An 18,886-nucleotide genomic window follows, 5' to 3' on the forward strand; every position below is an offset into this window, starting at 1 on the left:
GAGAGAGATTGTGCCCCTATTTAGGTCTAACTGGCAGCCTGTGCTCCTAAGAAAGTCCAACCCAGGATACAAGGGTCCTGCACAGCCGCCACACCACACAGGATGACGCACAGTCCTGCCCCTACTGTCAGAGTCATTATTCCCTTCCCTTTCATGGGTGCCAGCTCACCTGTGACTGTGCGGAGCTGCACAGTTGTAGGCTCACACGGAGTCCAACCTGGCACAATATCTGGCCTCACCAGGGTTACTGTGGACCCAGTGTCCACCAGGGCGGAGCAGGGCACCCCCTCCACAGTGACAGGACATGACAAAAGTCCCCAACACAGGTCCGGACCACCACAACAACAGGCTCCATCCGCTTGCCCTCGTCTGCTTCTGGGGAGTGGAGCCGTGTTCCCCGTCTGTGCCGGTGGGCTCCTCCTGAAGATGATGGTGGTTGGAATAGAAAGCCAAGGGTCGCGAACTACCCGGTCTATGCGGACCCCGAGCCGTTTCCCTGAGCTCTGGGGGACATGGGGCAATCTCGGCGCAGATGGCCTGGCTGGCCACAACCCCAGCAGACCCTGGGACCAGGGCGTGTTTTCGTGCCGCCTGTAGCGACACAGCACGAATGAGTTCTGTCATTTGGCCCACCATGCAGGCTTTTCCGGTCCGGGCTGCTCTGCCCCCCAGCTCGCACAGAGGGTGTGTCTCCCTGACCCCCACCAAAGCCCCAGCTGAAGCCCCAGCCCACACCAGTCTCCCTCTCAAAAGCCATCTCCAAGGCTGTCTGCAATGACTCAGGATGAGCCAGCTGGGTCTGTATGCGCAGCTCCGTAGAGGAGAGCGCCTGTATGAACTGGTCCCGTGCTAGCTCGCTCTGCACGGAGGGGGGCATGTGAGCATATGCCCGCCGAGAGAGGCTCTCAATGTCATTAGCTAGCACCCGTAGAGGCTCTCAAGCTGCCTGCGTCTATTACTCAGTTTCGAGCGCAGTAGCCCGGGCTGTACACACTGTCCATAGCGCCTCCTCAGTGCTCCCACTAAAGCACCATAATCATGTCTGTCCTCGGGGCTAATCAATATCAAACAGGCCAGAGCTTCATCCGTGAGGCATAAAGCCAACTGCAGTGCCCTTTCTTCATCCGACCACCCCCTAAAATGAGCTAACAGTTCAAACTGAGCATGAAAAGCTTCCCAATCCGCCTTACCGGAATACTTCGGGGTCTTAACAGATACGGACGCAGCCGGGAACTGGGCGCCGCCATGTTTGTTTACATCCTGAGCCCCAGATTCCTCGTCACGCCGCGTCGGCGTCACCACTTCGGTCCGCCCACCAGAATCCGCGCTAAATACAGTCGACGAAGCACTCTTCAGTATTGATTCGCAAAATGACAACTGTTAACTAGTCCTCAGCTAGTTTCTTGCATGTGCGGAGCCCATCTAATTTAACGTTATTGATTTAGCTAACGTTAACTGTTAGCTAACTTACCGTTACTGTTCCTCAGCATGTTACCGGAAAATAGCTAGCCGAACAGTTAACGCTACAAAACGTTTTAATATATCATTTATATAACATGTATAACATTAAACTATATATTTGTAACTTACTTTCTATCTTGGTAGTGTTATAAAATGCTCAACAACGAATAGTTACTTAACGTTGGCTACATCAAATCAAGTGTTAAGTCCCTCTTTTCCAAATCTCCAGTCCAACGTCTGCATCTCATTTTGAACCTAATTTGAATATGATGACCATGCTTTTCTATTGATGTCACTAAGCCATCTGACAGACCAATAGACGTGACTTTGAAAAACCCATCTCGACACTTGATCCCACCTACTCGGCTCACTTGCCTCCCATTGGAAAGGACAGGATGTGGTCTATTTTAGTAGAACATCTTTGGTATTACTGAATGACAACAATATAGCCTTGTTCACTACTAGTTGGCAAGTTGGTTGATATGGGGTGCAGTAGGCTAGCGTCGTTGTTATTCATTGGGTCCCTTGACAAAATTATGTTATTTTTGACTTGGTAAAATAAGCTAATGGTTGTGTGCACTCTCACTAGATAGAATTGTGTGGTTTGGTGGCAGATTGTCATAAGAAAATAGACATATACTGTATATCATCAGCAATTCTCAATCAGATGAGATACACAGCTAACCCATATTGCATTTCATTCATTCATAAATGTGGACACTAATTATTGTTAATATTCCAATTCTCTAGGCCCTCTATTCCCAACCCTGAAGCCCCCTGTCCCCAGCAGGAAAGACCAGGAAAAAGTGTTGGCTTAACTTCCTATTGAGGAAATGTAAGACAACTCAATGTCATATTTAGATTTAGTTACTTCCATGAATAGAAGCATATACAAGCAATCTATCAGATGTATTTTATAAAGCCCCTTTTACATCAGCAGTTGTCACAAAGTGCTGAAACAGATACCCAGACTAAAACCCCAAAGAGAAAGCAACGCAGACATAGAAACAAAGTGGCTAGGAGAAACTCCCTAGAAAGGCAGGAACCCAGGAAGAAACCTAGAGAGGAACCAGACTCTGATGGGTGACCAGTCCTCTTCGGGTTGTGCTGGTGGAGATTATAAAAGAGTACAGACATTTAGCCAGATTATTCTTCAAGACGTTTAAACGTTCACAGATGACCAGCGGTGTCAAATAATAGAGGGTTATAGAGGGTGCAATAGTTAAGCACCTCAGGAGTAAATGCCACTTGGCTCTTCATAGCTGAGCATTTAGAGGTTGAGACAGTAGGTCCGGTAGAGAGAGACAGGATCAAACAGCGGGTCTGGGATAAGTTAGTACCTCCGGTGAGTCTTGAGCAGGTCAGGGTTCCATAGCTGCAGACAGAAACAGCAGAGATTGGATCAGCAGCACGATAAGGTGGACTGGGGACAGGGATAGCCAGGAGTCGTCAGGCCAGGTAGTCCTGAGGCATGGTCCTAGAGCTCAGGTTCTGCATCGTTTATTTCACTTGAGTCTAGACTAAGCTCTAGAGGTTCGTAACTTCACATGATTTATTCTACTTGTCAATCCAGATCTGAATATTTGATATCCTTTTTACTGTACTCTGTTTATAGTAAGTTTTCCCAAGCTAATCACTGAATGGCCAACTACACGAATGTGGTCAGGTTGACACTTCTAAGTCATAACACAGAACACACACACACATCAGATTGCAAGAGCAAGTACAATGAGCAGTTGGGAAAATGAAGTCACACGCAAACTTAATTAATTTGTTGTATTGTATTTATTATGGATCCCCATTAGCTGCTGCCAAGACAGCAGTTACTCTTCTTTGGGTCCAGCAAAATTAAGGCAGTTGTACAATTTTAAAAACATTACAATACATTCACAACACATTAAGCGTGTGCCCTCAGGCCACTACTCTACTACCACATATCTACAACACAAAATCCTTGTCTACGTGTGTGTACAGTGCGTATGTTATCGTGTGTATGCATGTGTCTCTTCACAGTCCCCGCTGTTCCATAAGGTGTATTTTTATCTGTTTTTTAAATCTAATTTTACTGCTTGCATGAGTTACTTGATGTGGAATAGAGTTCCATGTAGTCATGGCTCTATGTTCTACTGTGCGCCTCCCATAGTTTGTTCTGTTTAGGTTAGTGTGTAGTCAAGGTTTTGTCATAAATTATATTGTGCCCATTTTTCAGATCTGCCAACCTGCTCGGCGGGTGACAGGTAACCGTCTTTCCACCAAGCTGTTCCAGGCCTGGAGTGGCACGCTGGAACTTCCAGAGGCTTGTAGACCAGAAGCAGTTTGTTGTGGTCCAGGTAATTATGAAACTCACTCAATCACTCACTTTGTTTTGTTGTATAATTATTTTAACTTAAGGAAATAGTTCCTCTCTCTTTTAGATTTGACACCCCTATTAGCTCAACCACAGTCTTCACAGCTGCAGTCGTCTGCCCCTGCGTCTGCTACCCCGGGCCACGACAGGTGATACAGGTAATTACATGCATGTATACACACATGCACACTCTCCCTCACTTGGGGCTCTATTCAATCACGTTCGCTTTAGCCGACTTCCATATAGCGGTTGTTTTGGTGGTGTCTGAGGGGGAACTGTGTTAGAGCTGTCAAATCCACATAGTGGTTGTTTTGGTGGTGTCTGAGGTGGAACTGTGTCAGAGCTGTCAAATCCACATAGTGGTTGTTTTGGTGGTGTCTGAGGGGAACTGTGTTAAAGCTGTCTACATCCACATATGGTTGTTTTTGGTGGTGTCTGAGGTGGAACTGTCAAATCCACATAGTGGTTGTTTTGGTGGTGTCTGATGTGGGAACTGTCAAATCCACATAGTGGTTGTTTGGTGGTGTCTGATTGGAACTGTCAAATCCACATAGTGGTTGTTTTGGTGGTGTCTGTTGTGGAAACTGTCAAATCCACATAGTGGTTGTTTTGGTGGTGTCGATGTGGAGCTGTCAAATCCACATAGGGTTGTTTTGGTGGTGTCTGATGTGGAACTGTCAAATCCACATGTGGTGTTTTTGGTGGTGTCTGATGTGGAACTGTCAAATCCACATAGTGGTTGTTTGGTGTGTCTGATGTGGAACTGTCAAATCCACATAGTGGTTGTTTTGTGGTGTCTGATGTGGAACTGTCAAATCCACATAGTGGTTGTTTTGGTGGTGTCTGATGTGGAACTGTCAATCCACATAGTGGTTGTTTGGTGGTGTCTGATGTGGAACTGTCCAAATCCACATAGTGGTGTTTTGGTGGTGTCTGATGTGGAACTGTCAAATCCACATAGTGGTTGTTTTGGTGGTGTCTGATGTGGAGCTGTCAAATCCCAATAGTGGTTGTTTTTGTGGTGTCTGATGTGGAACTGTCAAATCCACATAGTGGTTGTTTTGGTGGTGTCTGATGTGGACTGTCAAATCCACATAGTGGTTGTTATGGTGGTGTCTGATGTGGAACTGTCAACTCCACATAGTGGTTGTTTTTGGTGGTGTCTGAGGGGGAACTGTGTTAGAGCTGTCAAATCCACATAGTGGTTGTTTTGGTGGTGTCTGAGGTGGAACTGTCAAATCCACATAGTGGTTGTTATGGTGCGTGTCTGATGTGGAACTGTGTTACGAGCTGTCAATCCACATAGTGGTTGTTTTGGTGGTGTCTGAGGGGAAACTGTCAATCCACATAGTGGTTGTTTGGTGGTGCTGATGGTGAACTGTCAAATCCACATAGTGGTTGTTTTGGTGGTGTCGTTGTGGAACTGTCAAATCCACATAGTGGTTGTTTGGTGGTGTCTGAGTGGAGCTGTCAAATCCACATAGTGGTTGTTTTGGTGTGTCTGATGTGGAACTGTCAAATCCACATAGTGGTTGTTTTGGTGGTGTCTGATGTGGAACTGTCAAATCCACATAGTGGTTGTTTTGGTGGTGTCTGAGGGGAACTGTGTTAGAGCTGTCAAATCCACATAGTGGTTGTTTTGGTGGTGTCTGATGTGGAACAGTCAAATCCACATAGTGGTTGTTTTGGTGGTGTCTGATGTGGAACTGTCAAATCCACATAGTGGTTGTTTTGGTGGTGTCTGATGTGGAACTGTCAAATCCACATAGTGGTTGTTTTGGTGGTGTCTGATGTGGAGCTGTCAAATCCACATAGTGGTTGTTTTGGTGGTGTCTGATGTGGAACTGTCAATCCAATATATGGTTGTTTTGGTGGTGTCTGATTGGAACTGTCAAATCCACATAGTGGTTGTTTTTGGTGGTGTCTGAGGTGGAACTGTCAAATCCACATAGTGTTGTTTATGGTGGTGTCTGATGTGGAACTGTCAAATCCAACATAGTGGTTGTTTTGGTGGTGTCTGAGGGGAACTGTGTTAGAGCTGTCAAATCCACATAGTGGTTGTTTTGGTGGTGCTGAGGTGGAACTGTCAAAATCCACATAGTGGTTTGTATGTGGTGTCTGATGGGGAACTGTGTTGAGCTGTCAAATCCACATAGTGGTGTTTTGGTGGTGTCTGAGGGGGACTGTGTTAGAGCTGTCAAATCCACATAGTGGTTGTTTTGGTGGTGTCTGATGTGGAACTGTCAATCCACATAGTGGTTGTTTTGGTGGTGTCTGATGTGGAACTGTCAAATCCACATAGTGTTTTGTTTTGGGGGTGTCTGATGTGGAACTTGTCAAATCCACATAGTGGTTGTTTTGGTGGTGTCTGAGGGGGAACTGTGTTAGAGCTGTCAAATCCACATAGTGGTTGTTTTGTGGTGTCGATGTGGACTCTGTCAAATCCACATAGGGGTTGTTATGGTGGTGTCTGATGTGGAACTGTCAAATCCACATAGGGGTTGTTTGGTGGTGTCTGATGTGGAACTGTCAAATCCACATAGGGGGTTGTTATGTGGTGTCTGATGTGGAACTGTGTAGAGCTGTCAAATCCACATAGTGGTTGTTTTTGGTGTGTCTGAGGGGGAACTGTCAAATCCACATAGTGGTTGTTTGGGTGGTGTCTGATGTGGAACTGTCAAATCCACATAGGTGGTTGTTTTGGTGGTGCTGATGGGAACTGTCCAAATCCACATAGTGGTTGTTTGGTGGTGTCTGATGTGGAACTGTCAAATCCACAAGTGGTTGTTTTGGTGGTGTCTGATGTGAAGCTGTCAAATCCACATAGTGGTTGTTTTGGTGGTGTCTGATGTGGAACTGTCAAATCCACATAGTGGTTGTTTTGGTGTGTCTGATTGGAACTGTCAAATCCACATAGTGGTTGTTTTGGTGGTGTCTGATGTGGAACTGTCAAATCCACATAGTGGGTTGTTTTGGTGTGTCTGATGTGGAACTGTCAAATCCACATAGTGGTTGTTTTGGTGGTGTCTGATGTGGAAGCGGTTCAAATCCACATATGGTTGTTTTGGTGGTGTCTGATGTGGAACTGTCAAATCCACATAGTGGTTGTTTGGTGTGTCTGATGTGGAACTGTCAAATCCACAAGTGGTTGTTTTGGTGGTGTCTGATGATGGAACTGTCAATCCACATAGTGTTGTTTTGGTGGTGTCTGAGGTGGAACTGTGTTAGAGCTGTCACATCTACATAGAGTTTGTGTTGGTGGTGTCTGAGTGGGAACTGTGTCAGAGCTGTCAAATCCACATAGTGGTTGTTTTGGTGGTGTCTGAGGGGAACTGTGTTAAGCTGTCAAATCCACATAGTGGTTTTTTTGGTGGTGTCTGAGGGGAACTGTCCAAATCCACATAGTGGTTGTTTTGGTGTGTCTGATGTGGAACTGTCAAATCCACATAGTGGTTGTGTTGGTGGTGTCTGAGGGGGAACTGTGTTAAAGCTGTCAAATCCACATAGTGGTTGTTTTGGTGGTGTCTGAGGTGAACTGTCAGAGCTGTCAAATCCCATAGTGGTTGTTTTTGTGGGTGTCTGAGGGGGAACTGTCAAATCCACATAGTGGTTGTTTTTGGTGGTGTCTGAGGGGGAACTGTGTTAAAGCTGTCAAATCCACATAGGGGTTGTTTTGGTGGTGTCTGAGTGGAACTGTCAGAGTTGTCAAATCCACATAGGGGTTGTTTGGTGGTGTCTGATGTGGAAACTGTCAATATCCACATAGGGTTTGTTTTGGTGGTGTCTGATGTGGAAACTGTCAAATCCACATAGGGTTGTTATGGTGGTGTCTGATGTGGAACTGTGTCAGAGCTGTCAAATCCACATAGTGGTTGTTTTGGTGGTGTCTGAGGGGGAACTGTCAAATCCACATAGTGGTTGTTTTGGTGGGTCTGATGTGGAACTGTCAAATCCACATAGTGGTTGTTTTGGTGGTGTCTGATTGTGGAACTGTCAAATCCACATAGTGGTTGTTTTGGTGGTGTCTGATGTGGAACTGTCAAATCCACATAGTTGGTGTTTGGTGGTGTCTGATGTGGAGCTGTCAAATCCACATAGTGTTGTTTTGGTGGTGTCTGATGTGGAACTGTCAAATCCACATAGTGGTTGTTTGGTGGTGTCTGATGTGGACACTGTCAAATCCACATAGTGGTTGTTTTGGTGGGTCTGATGTGAACTGTCAAATCCACATAGTGTTGTTTTGGTGGTGTCTGATGTGGAACTGGTCAAATCCACATAGTGGTTGTTTGGTGGTGTCTGATGTGGAGCGGTCAAATCCACATAGTGGTTGTTTTGGTGGTGTCTGATGTGGAACTGTCAAATCCACATAGTGGTTGTTTTGGTGGTGTCTGATGTGGAACTGTCAAATCCACATAGTGGTTGTTTTGGTGGTGTCTGATGTGGAGAACTGTCAAATCCACATAGTGGTTGTTAGTGTGGTGTCTGAGGTGGAACTGTGTTAAGCTGTCACATCACATAGAGGTTGTTTGGTGGTTGTCTGAGGTGGGAACTGTGTCAGAGCTGTCAAAATCCACATAGTGGTGTTTTGGTGGTGTCTGAGGGGAACTGTGTAAAGCTGTCAAATCCACATAGTGGTTTTTTGGTGGTGTCTGAGGGGGAACTGTCAAATCCACATAGTGGTTGTTTTGGTGGTGTCTGATGTGGAAGCTGTCAAATCCACATAGTGGTTGTGTTGGTGGTGTCTGAGGGGGAACTGTGTTAAAGCTGTCAATCCACATAGTGGTTGTTTTGGTGGTGTCTGAGTGGAACTGTCAGAGCTGTCAATCCACATAGTGGTTGTTTTTTGTGGTGGCTGAAGGGGGAACTGTCAAATCCACATAGTGGTTTGTTTTGGTGGTCTGAGGGGAACTGTGTTAAAGCTGTCAAATCCACATAGAGGTTGTTTGGTGGTGTCTGGGTGAAACTGTCAGAGTCTGTCAAATCCACATAGTGGTTGTTTTTGTGGTGTCTGAGGGGGAACTGTGTCAGAGTTGTCAAATCCACATAGTGGTTGTTTTGGTGGTGTCTGAGGTGGAACTGTGTCAGAGCTGTCAAATCCACAAGCAGCTCCTGGAATTATACCTAATGTGGACATTGCCATTGGCTGCATTAACGCATTAACAGACATCTCATGCAACCCTGTTCACAAGTTAGAACACTGCAATTTGAGATGTAATCTACACCTCGATTAGGCTGGTAGAAATCCTCATTATTTAGTTTCATGATTTTGAATTTGAGTGACATTATTTCTATATAACCTACACTGTCTCGTTCAGAACTTGTAACGAGAGTAGGACGGGTGTTGTTTTGTGACAATGGTCAAGAGCTGCTGCTTACTGATTTGACAGATCCAACGCAGTTACACCTCAGACACGGCCAAAATGCAGTGTCGGCTATCGCCGGATAATTCTTGATCTGATTGAATCTAGGCCTTACACTCATTTCAGTCAGTTAAGAAAATTGTGCCCATCTCTTTTAGATCTGCCTCCCCCAGCAGTTCAGCTGCAGTCTGATTTTAAATGTTTTGCCGTGTACTCAGATGGAGAATGTCCTCCTCTAACAGTGGCGATGGTGTTGGAGTTTTCTGGCAACGGTGGTGCCACCCCTTGGGTTTGAGGACACCCCGACCATCGAATTCCTCCACACAGCGCGAGGGCGTCTCACTGGGCAGCAGAAGAAAAAGTACCCAGAGGCAAACACGTGTGCTGTGACACTAAGGCTCCCTCTTCATAGCACCTACAATGCCTTTAGGGAATTCATGACCTCCGGTATTGTGAATTCCCCACATTTCGGTGTTGCATAAAAACATTTTTACGATACATAATTGTATCTAGTAGCACTAAATTACAGTAGCAATTGAGTGTTTGAAAATGTAACTGCACATCAACATTTAAACATTTATCTACTTACATCTGTATTGTTTGTACAGTGCATTCGGAACGTATTCAGACCCCTTGACTTTTTCCACATTTTATTATGTTACAGCCTTATTCAAAAATGGATACAATATTTTTTTCCCCTCATCAATCTACACACAATACTCCATAATGACAAAGCAAAAACAGGTTGACATTTTTGCAATGTATAAAAAAAAGGAAATATTAAATTTATGACCCTTTACTCAGTACTTTGCTGAAGCACCTTTGGCAGAGATTACACCATAGATTCTTCTTGGGTATTACGCTACATTTTTAGTTATTTAATACATTTTAGAATAAAGCTCCAATGTAACAAAATGTGGAAAAAGTCAAGGGGTCTGAATCCTTTCCAAATACACTTTATTTCCATATTGGCCGTTATTGTTCACTTAATGATCATTCATATTAAATTATACAATCCATATTGCTTGTTTTTAAGGTTTAGTTTTTTTAGAAACACTTTACTGACACTTCACTAATAACCAATATCCTTTGCTGATATTGACTGAAGTACTGCTGCCATATTGCAGCCAACTCATTCAAATCTGATAATTTGTTCTTAATGTAGGACATCAAATTAACTTCAGCCATTATCATTTAATTAGAACAACATGGAATAAGGCTTCCCATCCACTGCATTAAGTAACAGCTCCACTTCTGGGAACTGCACCTTTGTAGTGACTTATCGAATTTCAAATGCATTGATCTAAGAACTAGATCCATTAGTCCAAGGCTCTCCAACCCTGTTCCTGGAGAGCTACCCTCCTGTAGGTTTTCATTCCAACCTCAGTTGTAACTAACCTGATTAACTTATTAAGCAGGTAATTATTACAATCAGGTGCACTAGATTAGGGTTGGAGTGAACCTACAAGACAGCAGCTTTCCAGGAACAAGGTTGAGAGCCCTGCACTAGTCCATCTTCAACCACATAATTTGAGCTGTCACAATGTGTCAACAATGTTATGTTACTAACTGTAATATGTTGCTGTTAATCACAATGATATAAAATGTAACGGGGGCCGAACCACCAAATCCCTATCTTCATAGTTTATTTTTTTAAACTATCAAGCGTTCTCCACACAATTATTTATTTTAACAATTTATAAAAGTCCCGATTGGGCATTACAAAAATGTAAGTTCTGTTTTAATAATGTCCATTCGGGATGTTCTGTTGTCCTCCCACAGCAGGCACGCTCTGAAGGCTCCAATCCAGTGCTTGCAGTAGGCCTCTCCTGGGTCGTGTTGTACTGTGGAAGACAAATATTGTGTCAGCAGATGGAATGTTGTGCTAATGCGCCACAGAGCAAAATACAATAACCATATGCCGTATATCTTAACAGTACCTGACTTTCTCCAAACATGACCAAACAGAATCGTACTGGAATGGGGAAGTACTTAACAAAAGTTAAGGCCACCTGTGTCTAAACTCGAAGATGTCTGTCAAACCTTTCTAGAGACCAAATCATACAGTGTGTGAAAGAGGGGAAACATGTATTATAAAAATGAACTGATTCAAAGGAACGAGTGGCGCTGAAGATATAGCGTCCAATCCCTCATCCCAGTAGGGGAGTATCAGGGGTGTAGTAAGTCAGGTTGGAGTAGGAACGAGTGGCGCTGAAGATATAACTGCCACAACCCTCTGTAGATTGTCAACTCCCAGGCTGCCTCTGGGGCCTTCCAATGGAATTATTGTCTGCAACAGTTCCATCTGTGAGTTGCTGATGGTGAACTGGATTTGTGGCCCAATCACCCATTCCGACCAATAAAGAGCTGCGGCGCCAGTGGTTGGAGCTGAGGTGGTGGTTGGAGGAGCTGATGGTGGTTGAATTTGGGGTGAACAAACCCCTTACTGCTGTCAGATTGGCCCTTTGCATTGCCAGGGAACCCGAGACGGAACAACTGCAGAGGTGACTGCCGTTGTTCAGTCCTCAGCCCATGGTGGTTCCACTGACTGGCAAACACAGCAAGATCTCTGTTCACCCGTGGCAGGAACACAAAGTGCAGTGCCCACAGGTGCACCTCATTGTTGATGTCGATGACCTGCTCTGTCTCCAAGAAGGTGAACAGGTCATGGTAAACGTTGGAGACTCTATGCCAGACGTCCCCCCACAGCCACTATTTCCTCTGGTGCTCCTAGTGCTCCTTCCCCTGAGGGAACTTCCCCTCTCACCACCACTGAACTGCTCCATGAAGGCATAGATACGGTTGTTTTCACCACCCGGTCACATCTCACCTGGGATGGTACTTCGTAGCTGGTGATGGCTGCTTCAAATGACTCCATGACTGTGGCACTCCTGTTGTTGTCAGAGGCCTTCAGAAACACAACAAGTCTGCTGTAACCATCCACAGCACCATGGATAACAATCCTCCAATCCTCCATCTACTTTTCTTTCTCTTATCTTTCTCTCATTCTGTTTTTATTGATATCAGCTCTTTGATCCCCTCATCCAGCTGAGCGTCTAACAACAGTGAGTAGAACCTGAAAAGCTGAAAATGACTAAATACAAAAATAACACAAAGATACATCAATCAGGAATGTGATCAAATCTAGAGAGGATGTAGAGATCTCCCTCTTGTACGATAAATTACCTCATGCGCCGCTTGACCACAGAGTGCGACACATTGAGAACATCTGCCATTTGTCTGATGGTCAAATTATAATCTATGAGGAACTCAAGCTGCTCCTTGGTGATGTGATACCACCTTCCCTCCAAAGGCGCTATATAGGCTACTGAAATAAAAAATACAATAGATAATTAATTACAAAAAACACTCCTAAATTCATTAGGTTAAAAGACTATAAGAGCACCATATAGAATTTAGGAACAGCATTATAGGCCAACCAAATGTTTTTTTCATTGATTGACTTGGCACAGGAGACAACACAGGACAAGTAAAATGATACAATCTCAGCCTTAGCCACTCATGCCTTACAAAAAAATATATACAAATGTAATAACTTGCCATCTTGGTAAGGTTGCCGTTGTTGGATGTCATTTGCCTCTTGTAGGAACTCCTCTGCAACAGCAATTAGATTGCCGGCCATCTCTTCATCAATCAAATGACCGCTTGCCCACCGAAGGCTCCGCAACATGGTCTCTAGCCTGAAAAATAGACCGCAGACCCGATTGGTCCAGTGACATTTTATTTGTACGTAGTTAACAACCCTTAAAGTGTTCTCTTGTCTAAACTGTGCCAACTCTGAGCCTCCGACCTATGAAGACATCCATGCATTGACAGATGATGCAGTTTTAACTAACGTACTTTAGCTACAAACTAGCTAAAGAAAATGGTTCTTCATACAGGCATCGCTAGTTAGCTAACGTTACTGTACAGCAGTAAGGTAAACTCACTCACTTTTGTACATCGCCTTGGTCCGTACAATTGACCTTATTTTAGCGCCCCAAAAACGTCATTCTTCCAGATCAACTGTAATGTCAATACCATTGTAAAGCACAATTTATCCCCTTTCCAACAGAATCAATTACATGACCCCCACGCTGCCCGTTTCTGCATAATTCAACAAGGCAATGAGCTCCGTCGGGTCTTTAAAAAAATGGCGGGTGGGGAAGCCAAACTAATGCGTGATAGTGAGAAGGAGAGATGTTGTGTGGGAAAATTGCTTTTTTTCACTCGATCTGTCAATTTTAGTTGGCGCGCTTGATTCAGTAATCCACCTGTTTCCCTTGTTCAAATGCATACAAAGGAATCCCAAAAATTACCAATAAACTTCGTCCAAACAAGTCAAACAATGTTCCTAATCAATCCTCAGGGTCCCTAATATGTAAATAAACAATCAAATTTAAGACGGAGAATAGTATGTTGATTACCAGAGATAAATTACGAAGTGCGCGTCCTCATCCACGCGCGCAACAATACTACAGTCAAAATGAGAGCCACTTAGAAAAACTACAAATTCTAGCTCATTTTAAAAAAAACAAGCCTGAAACTCTTTCTAAAGACTGTTGACATCTAATGGAAGCCCTATGAACTGCAATCTGGGAGGTGTTCCTTTGATTTTCCCATAGACAGTCATTCCAATGGGTGGTGACCTAAAAAAATAATTATTCGGAACGATTCTCCTCGGGTTTTTGCCTGCTATATCAGTTCTGTTATACTCACAGACATTATCTTAACAGTTTTAGAAACTTCAGAGTGTTTCCTATCCAATACTACCAATTATATGCATAATCCTAGCTTCTGGGACTGAGTAACAGGCAGTTTACTTTGGGCACGTCATTCATCCGAATTTCTGAATACTGCCCCCTATCCCTATTAAAGCTTCAACTAAAAGCATCAGTCATACAAAAGTTATAAGAAGTTATACTTAAACCCGAACTGGCTCTCCAGTAGATTAGTAAGAATGGCTCATCCAACTTCAGCATAAGAACTGTTTGTCGGGAGCTTCATCAAATGGGTTTTTATGGCCGAGCAGCCGCACACGAGCCTAAGATCACCATGCTCAATGGCAAGCGTTGGCTGGAGTGGTGTAAATCTTGCCGCCATTGGACTCTGGAGCAGTGGAAACACGTTCTCTGTAGTGATGAATCACGCTTTACCATCTGGCAGTCTGACGCACGAATCTGGGTTTGGCGGATGCCAGGAGAACGCTACCTGCCACCAATGCATAGTACCAACTGTAAAGTTTGATGGAGGAGAAATTCATGATCTGGGGCTGTTTTTCATGGTTCTGGTAAGGCCCCTTAGTTCCAGTGAAGGTAAATCTTAACGCTACAGCATACAATGACATTCTAGACAATTCTGTGCTTCCAACTTTGTGGCAACAGTTTGGGGAAGGCCTGGGACCTCACTAATGCTTTTGTTGCTGAATGGAAGTAAGTCCCTGCAGCAATGTTCCAACATCTAGTGGAAAGCCTTCCCAGACGTGTGGAGGCTGTTATAGCAGCAAAGAGGGGACCAACTCCATATTATTACTCATGATTTTGGAATGAGATGTTCGACGAGCAGGTGTCCACATACTTTTGGTCATGTATTTTTATTTGATATTTTTTCATAAGTGTAATGTGACTGTAAGAGGCAGGTTGGAATGTCTGACTGAAATACAAGACAAATCAACCATTTTCTTTAAATCAGCGGTGTTTGAATTTGTTGATAAAATGTGGGACGTGATTGCTTGGTTGCGAAACCAAGGGCCAAAATGCAGTACTCGTGGGCTGAGACCATGTGGGTGTTTGAGTGAGAGACAGAGGAGAACCAATTAGTAAAAAAGCATAGCCCCCTTCATTATCAACGCATCGTGCTTACAACATCAAGGAGCCAGACTAGGAGGCGGGGGGATAGGAGAAGAAATGAACACATAAAAATGTCACAAACTTTAAGCTCTGCATGCTGATCTTTTTCTCTCTCCATCTCTGTTTCTCTACTCTGCCACACACTTTCTGTCATGCTCTTTCACACACACACACCCCTTTTCTGACGACTTGGACAATAAACCCTTATTATTACTGCATTCACCTTCCTCCATTTTTACGCTTCCTTCCTCGACTGCAAGACAGTCAGTCACCGGGAAATAACAGCAAAGCCCTGCAGATAAGGCCTAGCACCGGGGTCTCATGGGAACTGTAAAATGAGTGTTTCATCGACTGTGAGCCGCAAAATCAGGTTTGAAGGAAGGATTTATCCCGCCCATAAATTATGAGCCCAATGTTTGGTTTGTTTCTCTCACTGCCGGTGGGGAGATGTAGCACCGCACTGCCCCCCCTTCTCCTCCTCCCCTCTCTCTGTTCCCCGGGGTGTCTGTGGCAGCTCTTCTCTCCTCCGCACAGTGTGTTGTGCAGTGCCTCCTTGTCTCTGCTGCTGCAGAGCTTTCTCCCAGGATCTCTGCCTCCTCTCTCTTGCTCTAAGATTTGACGGTGATAGGGAAGGCAGTGTGGTCTCTATCGCTTTCACACGCACACGCAGTGTGTCGGAGAAGGGATGGGGCAGTTGTTTGTCAGTCTGGAGTCCTGCAGTCTGTGGAAGGGAGGAAAGCGCCCGTTGTAGTCTGTGGAAGGGAGGAAAGCGCCGGTTGTGTGCAGTGAAACCCACATTGCTCACAGTGGAGTGTTTCTCCCAGTCTGCAGCTAACAACAACAGCAGCCACATCAGTTTTTCAGAGCAGCACTCCCTCCCTCCCTTCTTCTTCCTTATCCTCTCTCTTTCTCTCCCTCCCTTTCTGTCGCTCGCACTCCTGCTTTCAACACCGCCGCCACTGTAGCGTTCTGAGGTAGCAAGCAAGTAGCCAAGGCTTTAATTTTTCTACCACAATGACAAGCGATGGACAGACAGCTGGAGAAAGACGGACAGTCCGGGAGATCTGAGGGGAAAGGCATTTGATGGACATCAGTTGGATTTAACCCCCCCCCCCCTTCCATCCCCCTGCCAGCCTCATCCCTACAAATCCTCTCCCTCACTCTCGCTCTCTATTCAGTTCCACTGGCTCTCTTCATGTAAGATTACCATCGGCTACTAGCGCTAAAGCACCGCTGCACAGGGCTGTCAGTGAGGGGAAGCTGAGGCTGACCCAAAACAGGGAAGAAGACTGCAGAGGAAGCCCCTGGACTGGAGCATAAAAAAACACAGTAAAAAAAGCTGCAGAGGAGGGTTGCTGCCCGGCCTGGCCTGTTTCTCATTGACAGACACACACAGGATGTACAGCTCTGGTCTGAAGCTTGCCACACCGTGGATCAATACCCTCCTGCCTGCCTTTTTCTTCTGCATTTTTTCTCACCGTAGAGTGAAGCATCTTGGGATTTACCGTTATTTCGTTTCCACCTAACTACAGCGAGGCTTGCCCCACCGGTCAGCCCTTTCACCTGCCCGTGTCCAACCTGTGTGTGTATGAGTGTGTTTGTGTGTGTAATTAGCTATCTCGGCGCCAGAGGGAGTGTATATTTGCTTACATGTGCATCCGTSTGAGCTGCTTGGCTTGTAATTACTTTTATGTGTCTGTGGGTGCTGTCTTGTGTGTGTGGGTATAAATGTAGGAATTTTGTGTGGATGAATTGGTATGATGCCCAGTATTGGTTCTTTGCCCCATCCCCTCCCTCGTTCCTGTCCTTTTGTCATTGGGTCCCCGGTTTGACCCCTGATCTTTGACGGCATCAGCAGGATGAGTGAGCCCTCGGGAGCGAGCACTCTGGGGGCCATGACCCTGGAAGAACCCGGGGGCGAACAGGCCTCCCCTCGGGCCCCGGGGCCTGTTCGCTGTGGGCCCTGTGCGGTGTGGCACCGGCAGCAGACCTGGCTGTGCGCAGTGCCCTTGGTGATGGGCTTCGTGGGCCTGGGCCTCAGTCTCATGCTGCTCAAATGGATTGTAGTGGGTTCCGTTCAAGACTATGTGCCCACGGACCTAGTGGATGCCAAGGGCATAGGGCAGGACCCCATCTTTCTCTCCGAACCCAGCGCTCCACCCAAGCGACCAGACACTATGACCACGACTACGAAGACCACCGCCACCGTGTTTGTCTCCACCACCTCTCTAGAGGCCGATGGCACGGTCCCAGCCCTGAGAACTCAATTTGGGTTGCCCTCCAACCACTCGGTCCCGCACCTCCACAACTGGGTTGGCAGTGGCACCCGCGTGACTGGCAGCACCACCCGCACCACACGACTCCCCCCGCCCTGGGGTAAAGAAGTGACCCCACACAGCACCACGGTACTTCGGGTCGGCGGCACAGCCAATGGTCGTAAGGATAAGGACCCCCCGAACTCGCGATCTGGTCCAACCTCCAAAGCTACTAGCACAACCTCTACCGCCAACACCACAACCAAGGCGCTACCACCAACTTTTCCACCATCTCCCCCAGCCAAGCCCACTGGGCACTGGAAACCTGGACGCTCTGCGAAAGGTCCCGCCACACGCCCTCACCACCGATACAGAACACGTAAGTCTGCTTTTCTAAAAGGGAGGGTGTGTTTGTGTGCAAATTTGTTGTGTTCACAACAGCTCTAGCGTTTGTTCTATCTGGCTGATGGCATCGGAGAGCTGGTGCCCAATCAAATCAAATGAAATGTTATTTGTCACATAAGCCAAATGCAATAGGTGTAGACCTTACTGTGAAATGCTTACTTACAAGCCCTTAATCAACAATGCAGTTCAATAAATAGTTTAAAAAATATTTACTAAATAAACTCAATAAAATAACAATGACGAGGCTATATACAGGGGGTACTGGTATTGAATCAATGTGCGGGGGTACAAGTTAGTCAAGGTAATTTGTACATGTAGGTAGGGGTAAAGTGACTATGCATAGATAATAAACAGCGATTAGCTGTGTAAAAACAAAGGGGGGAGTGGGTGGTGTCAATGTAAATAGTCCGGGTGGCCAATTGATTATTCAGCAGTCTTATGGCTTGGGGGTAGAAGCTGTTAAGGAGCCTTTTGGACTTAGACTTGGTGCTCCGGAACCGCTTGCCTTGCGGTATCAGAGAGAACAGTCTATGACTTGGGTGACTGGAGTCTTTGACAATGTTTTGGGCCTTCCTCTGACACCACCTAGTATATAGGTCCTGGATAGCAGGAAGCTTGGCACCAGTGATGTACTGGGCCGTACGCACTGCACTCTGTAGCGCCTTACGGTCAGATGCCAAGCAGTTGCCATACCAGGCGGTGATACAACCGATCACGATGCTCTTGATAGTGCAGCTGTAGAACTTTTTGAGGATCTGGGGACCCATGCAAAGGGCATTGTCGTGACCTCTTCATGACTGTCTTGGTGTGTTTGGACCATGATAGTTTGTTGGTTATGTGGACATCAAGGAACTTGAAACTCTCGAACTGCTCCACTACAGCCCCGTCGATGTGACTGGGGGCGTGTTCGGCCCTCCTTTTCCTTTAGTCCACGATCAGCTCCTTTGTCTTGCTCATGTTGAGGTAGAGGTTGTTGTCCTGGCACCACACTGCCAGGTCTCTGACCTCCTCCCTATAGGCTGTCTCATCGTTGTCGGTGATCAAGCCTACCACTGTTGTGTCATTAGCAAACTTAATGATGGTGTTGGAGTCGTGCTTGGGCACGCAGTCGTGGGTGAAAAGGAGTACAAGACGGGAATAAGCAAGTAACTCTGAGGGGCCACCGTGTTGAGGATCAGCGTGGCAGATGTGTTGTTGCCTACCCTTACC

General features: G+C 45.8%; 2 protein-coding genes and 1 long non-coding RNA gene across 3 annotated transcripts in view; all 3 read left to right on the forward strand.

The window, feature by feature from the left end:
• Window positions 1–597, forward strand: part of LOC111976344 (pleckstrin homology domain-containing family M member 1) — a 14,923-nt gene extending 14,326 nt beyond the window's left edge. Inside the window, exon 6 of the mRNA XM_070447749.1 lies at window positions 38–597. Coding sequence (XP_070303850.1) covers window positions 38–597 — 560 coding nt within the window. The remainder of the gene's footprint in view (window positions 1–37) is intronic.
• Window positions 598–1,378: 781 nt separating this feature from the next.
• LOC111977291 (uncharacterized) lies at window positions 1,379–10,189 on the forward strand. The gene is made up of 4 exons (XR_002879029.3): window positions 1,379–2,296; window positions 3,671–3,791; window positions 3,876–3,966; window positions 9,387–10,189. It is a non-coding gene; the product is annotated as an uncharacterized lncRNA (long non-coding RNA).
• A 4,849-nt stretch (window positions 10,190–15,038) lies between these two features.
• The window catches only part of LOC139029012 (pro-neuregulin-3, membrane-bound isoform-like), a 39,585-nt gene continuing 35,737 nt past the window's right edge, over window positions 15,039–18,886 (forward strand). The window contains exon 1 of the mRNA XM_070447750.1: window positions 15,039–17,651. Coding sequence (XP_070303851.1) covers window positions 16,877–17,651 — 775 coding nt within the window. The 5' untranslated portion in view covers window positions 15,039–16,876. The remainder of the gene's footprint in view (window positions 17,652–18,886) is intronic.

Source organism: Salvelinus sp. IW2-2015, linkage group LG17 (assembly GCF_002910315.2).
Source record: "Salvelinus sp. IW2-2015 linkage group LG17, ASM291031v2, whole genome shotgun sequence".
Lineage (NCBI taxonomy): Eukaryota > Metazoa > Chordata > Actinopteri > Salmoniformes > Salmonidae > Salvelinus > Salvelinus sp. IW2-2015.